The 8,909-nt window shown below is 41.3% G+C and overlaps 1 protein-coding gene across 1 annotated transcript in view; it reads right to left on the minus strand.

Annotated features, from left to right (window-relative positions):
- Nucleotides 1-8,278, minus strand: part of PKP2 (plakophilin 2) — a gene marked incomplete at its 3' end in the record, with an annotated part of 43,394 nt that extends 35,116 nt beyond the window's left edge. The window contains exons 1-2 of the mRNA XM_084290709.1: nucleotides 8,046-8,278; nucleotides 360-468 (exon numbers count right to left, since the gene is read on the minus strand). Of these exons, the coding sequence (XP_084146835.1) occupies nucleotides 360-468; nucleotides 8,046-8,263 (327 nt within the window). The 5' untranslated portion in view covers nucleotides 8,264-8,278. The remainder of the gene's footprint in view (nucleotides 1-359; nucleotides 469-8,045) is intronic.
- Nucleotides 8,279-8,909: the final 631 nt, after the last annotated feature.

Here is an 8,909-nt window from a genome sequence, read left to right on the forward strand (position 1 = left end):
ATGTGCTGACTGACCTGCTGGCTGCTGGGATGGATAAAGGTCTGACTTGCAACAGCCTCTGCCTAAATGGCATTTAGTACGATTTTTCATTTTCTACCCACATTCCAGTTCTCACAAAACCAATAGGATTGCAAAAAGCCCATCTGTCATACCATGTTGAGTTTAGCCACTGGGCTCAGAAGTCACCAGAAGGAGAGAAAAACATTGATGGATCTCAATCACAAAAACCTCTTTTTCTAGAAATCAGGCTTCAAAAAGTGAACAAATAAACCTTGAAATGTCATCTGCATACTGTTATCTGTGGTTTCAAAATAAACTATGCATTTGGTAATGCACTTATCCCCATTCATTTTCCTTACCTGGTTTGACTGGTAATAAGAGACACCATACTGAGATCTTGATGCAAAATCATTTTCAGTAATCCCCATGTTATAAACACGTTCCGGAACACTGGAAGCACGGTGTAAACTACCTATAAATAAAAATTAGTAAGATTTTAACAAAACATAATATTACTATAAAGGATGGTTTGGGGTACTAAGGAAATGACTTGTACACTGCTGATAATATATATTAGCTGAAAATCAGAGAGGGGAAAGATGGAAAGGTGTTTGTGTTCAGTGCATAGCATTCAAAATATGGCTAAGAAAAGATTTCTGAGGGCACAGGCCTCAGATAATTCTCATTTATTTTACTTAAGACATATTTAACTTTTAGAAGTCTTATTGTTCACGCAGCTATTTCACGAAAGAAATTTAAACACAACAAGCTGATGTTTTAAATATCCCAGATACTGGCACATAATTAAGTGCTACCAAAAACTTATTTTTCGTTGTTACCGTTTTGAACGTGTACGTACGGTTTATGTAAGAGTGACTCTAACACACCCAGTACACAAACTAGTTAAAATATTGCAACTGTAGATTGCAACGGAGCAAACTGGGCTTAAGTGTATGCCTCTGTTACTGTTAAACCCTAGAGATGTAATTTCAACTGTCACTAAAGAAATACTATACACTCAACATACACTATTTACTTCATAGCTGTCTACCTCAACTGCTGATGTTTCTTTTCCCTGAAGTACTAGTTTAATGACAATATATTGGAACAAGCAATACTTCACTAATCTTCTTAGTGCTTCACCCAAAAAACATGAGTCCACAAACAAAATCTTTGGCTTGTGGAGGCATGTGGTGTATGAAGCTGAAAAAGTAGCGGTGTTTAATTACACTTCAGATCTGTACCTGTAAGGTTCACTAATCTGCCAAACAAGGTAGAAGATCCACAGCATATCTACCTTGATAGTTTCTTTCCACAACCTAGCTCTGAAAATGGAGCAGTGCCTGGTGATTATTTCTTTCACTAAGACCTCACTATTCTTTAAATTAAAGAGAAAGACACAAAAAAAGAAAACACATGCACAATAAAACCCACAGAACCAAAAGCCTCAGGGTGTTTCTCTTTCATTGGTACAATGCATTTTCAAATAAAAGTCATTCTATTAAGAAAAAATAAGTCAAGCTTTGTAACAGATGCAGACAAAATGACTGTTCATGAAATTTCCAAGTTACTATGAGAATCTGCATACAGGAATATAAAACCCACAGGTTTAAAGAGGTGACACAGAAATCAAAAGCAGAAGGAAGATATTCCTCAAATCTGCCATAAATGGAGACACTGGAGGTTGCAGATGTTTAGGCTGAACATAATGCTGGTTAATAAAGAAGTTGGCCATGAATTTTCAAAATAGCAGATACTGTCTGAGAAAGAATACAAGAAATGGCAGAAGCAAATCATTAACTTGGTCGAATTGACGAAGTCTTCATTTCTAAAAATATTAGGAGTCATATGCACGAGGGACTTCAGGTGCTAAAAACATGCAGGCTAAATCCTGCTGGGATTTTTGAAAGCACCTAGCATTTGTGCTGAACAGCTAAGGCTTTCGGTTTGTGCAGTTAGACTCCTGGCTACAGCAGGTACATGTGGGTATCCCTAGGAACTTCAGTACCCCCATGCCTTTAACACCTTAGTGCATGTAGATCATAAAGGTTTGGCAAGGGTGAAAAGAAACAAGTCTCACATAACAGCAATAATTTGTAAATGATAAGTCCAAATTTGTGTATAATATAAAAGTGTATTGAGTGCAATAATTTCAAATCCAATTTATTCATACTTTCCAGTTACTTTTACTTGTTTAATCATATTTTCCAATTCTTGTACTTTGACTATGCAAGACAGTTTTGAACATGCATTAGGTGATTTGTTAAGACACATTCATGCTAGCTTGGCGTCAGTGAGAGTAGAATGATCCGGCCTGGTCTAACTCATGATTTGGATTGTAGTAATTCCTTCATGACACATTACAAGGTTGTCACAGCCAAAAGGTTACCCAAGTACATGACAAAGCAGTAACAGAAGACTGTTGTTTTCACACTGCAAAAACTTTCTGCCAATATACACTGACATCCAAAAACCGAAAATTCATCCCTCTCTCATTTTTATGATATAACTCCAATGTACAACTTCAGGTGCCCAGTAAGACATAGCCACATAGCCTATTGCCCAAGCCTGCTTTTTGAAGATTAGCTTTATTCATTGCTACCTATTAGAGTACTTTCATATAATTAGTGTTTAAGTACATACTCACAGATGATTGTTTCTCTATAGTTAGCATTTTTTGTCTCGTCTACTTAGGGAGAAATTATCTCCTTAGAACATAAAGAACCCTTGAGTAAGTAATTTTGGCATGTTTTCGTTAACTCTGAACTCTCTGTCTTTACTAAACTAAAACAAAATAATCAGGATAAAATAAAAATAATAAGGCAGTCCATGAAGCAGACTAGTGTAAACTACATATCTAACAGTTGCTCTATTTGTAATATCAAAACATAGTCAGAAATTGCAACACTCATTTATCTCTGCTTGAACAGTGGCTTTATGCAGTCATCTGTTTTTAACCTTCAGTCTCCCTTTGAAACTATCCACCAGTAAACAAAACATTTTTCTCTTTCAGAGATAAACACAGTATATTTTAGCTTATGGAATTTCACTTTGCATTTTGGTATCTCTTGCTTTCTCTTACCGTACCAGTATTTATTCTTTTGTCAGTGTTTTACCCGAAGATTTATTAGGTAGGAATAAACTGTAGGTTGCAAGATGGGCCCTTTACTTATGCCAAAAGCCAGTGTGATAAAAAAAAAAGTGGTAACTAAAACACCGGACCTTTCTGTTAGTTATGAGAAGCAGAATAGGTGATCTGATAAAAACTTGCCTCTGTCAGTGAGGCTACCTCCAGGTAGGTTTTCACCATACTACAAACACCTACACATTTTTCACCTCTCGGATTTGCTCAGTATTACTTGTATTCAAAAATCATTAGGTAGTTCTTATATATCAGTGCACTGGTTAGGAGAATAAAAAATAATATATATATATATTTAAAGTATTACGTCTATAAATATGTCTTTATATTTAAAATATTATATCTAACATTTACTGTTAGAATTAATATTTTCTAACTGTGAGAATTAGTGTTTTAAATCTCACCGAAACTCTCTTCAGAAAATATAAATTCAGTTACTCATCCACAGGGGTCCATTGGATACCACATTTGGTTTCCAGCAGCCAGCCAAGGAAAGGATGGGTTTCCTACAGGCCCTGTGTCACATCTGTCAAGCAATGTGAATATTTTGGAAAACTCAGGCTTCTCAAAGAGTAGCAACCAGCCACGTGTGGATAATTGAATGGAACCTTTTATCACGACCTCCCCTTTCTCCTGTTAGTCTGAACTGAAGGAGTTCAGGAATGCTGGCTCTTTGGACGTGGACAGTGGAGTAGGAACACTACACCTCTTCACTATTCCTCAAGCCTAAAATAAAAGCTGTGCTAAAATCACCTAATATCACAACAGCTATGTCAAAATTTTGAGGCCTGACATAATAATTACATTATCAGGAAGGAAACTGAATAGATGATTGAGAAAAAAAAAAAAAAAAGTCCATCCAGCCTTGCGGTGGTTCTTCTCAAGCCCTCTTAGGTGTGATAAACCCAATATTTCTAAATGCCCTGAAAGTTCTTCCCTAGCAATTGCTGGCTATAGCTGCAGACAAATCAATGTGCTTGGCCCTTGAAAATAACAATGCCAAGTGACATTGCCATGATACGTGAGACATGAAAAAGACAATAATCCTCTATTAAGGAGGTATGTGTATCGGATTCCTCTTAAATCATGTGCATTGTTACCTCTCTGTTGTGCATCTTTTTCAGTACTTTTGTATCTCAATTATAACTGTGAAAGCCAAAATTTTGGCTTTAAATCTCCCACAGCAGGAATTAACTTTGTTGTACTCTGTATACAGAAGTCTACTACAGACTATGATACTTTCATGCATGCTGAGTGCCTGCCTGCTGAGTATCTATTTTCCATTCCTTCTCATTGTGAGTGGGTGGTTATATTCCCAGCAGAAACTTGTAAATACTCCTGGTTTGTCATCTTTTAATCCCTTTGTATACCTCACCACTCACAGTGGACTGAGCTAGTGCCATTTAAGAATGACATATCAAAAACTTCACTGAATCACCCCATCTAGAGATGAAAGAGCCTTCTTTTTGATCATTCCCCTTCGTCACACTACTAGAGCATAAGTGGTCCCAAGGGACATTCCAGCATTTTTTACTTTGCATTAGTCAGTACATTTACACAAATGCTCAAATATTTTTCTTTTCTTCTGGCTCAGAAACCACAGGTGAGGTATTTAATGAAGCCAACAAAAATCAGAGGTCACCATCCATATTTTCTTCTACTTTTATTTTATTTTTTTTCCCATGAAGATATAAAGAGAAAATTACTATGAAATTTGGTAAGATTTCTGCAAAATAGAAAACCGAGGACAGAAAACTCCTACAATTTCCTTGAAGCAAGTTTAAGAAAATTACTGTTAAGAATTTTAGAAGTGAAGAAATGTAAAGAAAAAAGTAAGGCTCTGAATGTAATCATTTAATGGTGCTGATTTGAAAACCATATAAGTTTGAATCCTGTTTTTTGTAAATATTCTGTGATTATAACACCCTGTGTTAGAGAAAACATCTCTACATAGACCATCGGTCCATTTGGTTTTGTGTGATATAATACTAAATTCTGCCCTCATCTTTTACAGCAGACCTGGTAAGGATGAAAGACAGGAAGAAAGACTTTGGTCCAACAATTACACTAGAGAAACATATATATCATAGATGAATTTAAAAGTCAATCAAAATCCAAGCCAAACAAGATCAGAAGTGGAATCATATACTGAAGTATACAAGGAAAACTCCCAGACAAATAAGACTGAACTATCTATCACTCCATTTCCATCTTTAAATAGCATTCATTTATGTGGCTGCTTTAGTTCAAAAATTTTCAGGGCAGGGCAACAATGTTTAATTTCCAAAGGTTCAGAAACTGATGAACTGAAAAAGTTATAGCTATTGTCAAACTGATGCTTGAAAAACTATAAACAATGTTTTACAATGTCTTCAAAAATTGTTGAGGCAGATTGTAATTTTAATCATTTAGCTGCTGAAGGAATCCTCAAATCCGATGATGACCTGAATATCTGTTATAAAAAACAGAAAGACGCCAAAAAAAGGGGAAGGGCATAAATTGAGGAGCAATATGAAGAAAAAAACTACCAAACAAACAAAAAAAACCAAACTTTTTTTCCATTCATTTTTCTATTTAAAAGTCATGTTGAAGGCTAAGCAGGCACCTTTGGTCTAAAACTTAAGGAGAAATTATCCTGCCTGGTGGGGTACTTCTTGCAGCTTCGAAGCCTCCACTACAGTTAGTGGAGAACAGGTGTGTGCAAACAATGCTGGGTAATGGTTCTACTAACACTGATTTTCCATACCCAGTGGTTATGTGCCCTACTAATTTTAGACATGTATGTGAATGCTCTGGTTAGGTATGTGCTAAGTACCTTGCTGAACAGGGTCTGAAATACTCCTACAGATAGGACAGTTATAGCACAGGGACCTGCTTCTGCCCTTTTTAAATCTCCGTGTTATCTTCCTTGCAACTTCAAACAACATGAAACCTTTGCTGAATTTATCTTGAAAACTGTTACAACTTAGCCAAGTGCGTATTTCTTTTTTTGGCATACAAAATAGTGTATATATTTAAGATGTAGCTTACATATGAAAATTAAAATGTTTTTTAAAAGCCTAGTCAATCTTTGTGCAAGTCTTCTATGAAGAAAAAGCACGGTGGGACATAAATGCACATATACATTTATTTTTTAAGGAAAGTTAGCATGTTAAATACATAATAGACATTTCATGTACAAATATTTCAGATATATATACATAGATGGATAGCCATATGCATATATTTTTAATACACACATATGCATGTATAAATGGATGGAATATATGGAATATATTTTAGTTCCATTTATTTTTTTCTGAGCTTTGCAATGGGACTAAAAAATGCATGGTAAGTTGGACACCAGAATATGTCTTAAAGAATAAAAGTTCATGTTACGCATGAACAATACATCTAACAGACATGACATTTGCCACTCCTCATCTAGAAGCCTGAGAGTTTTGCTCTTAGAAATGCAAAGTATTCAAATACTTGACCTTTAGAAAAAACAAGGCACACCATGACAACTACCCCTAAATCCGTCAGGTCTGTTAATGTACTGCAGAGAAGTTAAGACAAGCTAGAAAGATGGGAACTTTGTCTTCATAGTTTTATTACAGTTTAGAGACATGATCTCAGGTTCACGACACCATCTCATTTGTTCAACAATTGCTTTAGAAAGTCTTTTTCAGGCTGCTCTTCTCTACTGACAGAAAAAGAAATGGTTTGAAGAAAAGAACAGAAGAAAAGAAAAAGTTCTGAAAACTGTTCAGAAACTTTATTTAAATGCGAGCTGCCAAGTTAAGGACTTGCACACGTAGCTGCACATCACACAGCCATGTATGCCTCTTTATGTGATCTGTGTGCCCAGTTTTTCAGAGTATGTCCACACCTGCACTGTACTCTTTTTCACAGAATGGCTTGGTTGTAAGGGACTTTAAAGATCATCTAGTTCCAACTCCCGACTTTTTCAGTCTTTCATGTTCTTCATGACTTTTTCAGCCATGAAGTGTATTTTAGATGGAAGACAGAAGTATGAGGAAACATTCTTCTGCCTGACAAGATAGGTGAGTGGAGTATAGTCATAAATTTAAAGCCCCTTTGCTCATAGCTTTTTGCAAATGAAAGGTGACGGCTTCTATAATGACACCCCTAGCAACACGGCGTATAACCTACAAGTTTGCCATATCTTTGTATGTAAATACAAGATATATATATATATTTAAGTTCACTGTAAAAACAATGCTTTTCTTCTCTATTTGCAGTTAAGATTACACCCCTCAGGCAGCTGGCCTGAAACCCTGAGTGCTGACGAAGTCACCCTGCTGGGGCCTGATGCTGCAGATCCTGGATGTGTCAGACCGTGTGGCGACTTCCATTTGCACCGTGCACGTCGAAGAGCAGCATGAATACCCCTCTGGCAGCACTGCTGCCCAACGTTTCCCATCCACGCCTTTCCTGGAGTTATTTTGCCAAACCTCCCTTTAGTTCACTTCGAGGTGAAACAGGGAAAACCACTTCCGACGTTTCTCCCCATTTCATTTCGCAGACAGGGCCAGTGGGTAGACACGGAGTTACTCAAGCAAGCCCAAGAGATGGTTGCTGGGGTTGGAGGACCCAGTCTCCACTCGTCCGTCCATCCATCCATCCATCCATCCATCTGTGCGTCTGTCCGTCCGTCCGTCCATCCACCCACCCACCCACCCACCCACCCCTCGGGCAGCCGTGCAGGGCGAGCAGCTCCCCCGACTCCCCGCAGCTGCAGCGCTGGGGAGTCACAAACTCCTCACCCGGGCCAAAAGCACGATGAGTCGCGATAGAACCACGCCTGTCGCGAGTCCCGCAGCGGTACCGGCTGCTCGCAGCGACCCGCCCCGCCTCCCCAAACCCCCTTGGGGCCAGGCAGGGCGCGGGGCTCGGGCACTCACCATTGTGCAGCGAGCCTCGGCTCCTCCTGGCCAGCGTCTGCTGGACCTGCCGCTGGATCCGCAGCGCCTTCTCCTCGCCGCCTCGGCCGCCCGACAGCTTGAGCCCGGCCTCGGAGGGCAGCGCCAGGCTGGAGCTGTCCAGCTCCCCCAGGATCTGCTGGCCCAGCACGGTGCGGATGTAGCCCTGCTCGCCGCCGGGGCCGCGGCCGGCCATGGGCTCGGGCGGGCTGAGCACCGCTGGGCTCCGCCGGGCTCCGCTAACCTGTTGGGCCGCCGCCGCCGCTCGCCCCAGGACGGACGGCAGGGGCCGGGCCGGGCCGCGCCCCTCGCTCAGCACGGCCCCGGGGCCTGCCCCGCCCGCCGCGCAGGTGCCAGGCACGGCCCGCGCCCCCGCCGCCTCCCCGCCCGCTGCCGGGGCCGGGCCGGCTCCTCCCGTGCCTCCGCCACCGCCTCTCCCCTCCCGGCCCCGCTCGTCCCCTCCCCTGCTGCCTCTTTTCGTCCCTGGCAGGGACAGGGACGCGGCGGGGCGCGGTCACTTCGCCGCCGCCGCCCCAGGCAGCCGCCGCCCGGCCCCGGCTGTCCCGTAGGGGCTGGCGGAGAGAAGCCGCTGGACGTGACCGCTGTTGTAGACACGTACACCCCTCACACGCCTTGCGCTGTAGCCATTTGGCATTACGCTGGCTGGTTTAGGCACTTCTACGCCTTACACTGGGATACGAAACTGCTTTTACACACAGCGGGCTCCGGCTGTAAAGATAAAAACTTTCGGGCGGGGCTGTGCTGGGAGTAGGCGCAGGGCTGCTGGTGGAGGAGTTCTGCTGCTCTCCCCGGTTTGCAGCTTGCCCTGAGGGTTTGCAAAG

Source organism: Netta rufina (genome assembly GCF_964035555.1).
Source record: "Netta rufina genome assembly, chromosome: 1".
In the NCBI taxonomy this organism is placed as follows: domain Eukaryota; kingdom Metazoa; phylum Chordata; class Aves; order Anseriformes; family Anatidae; genus Netta; species Netta rufina.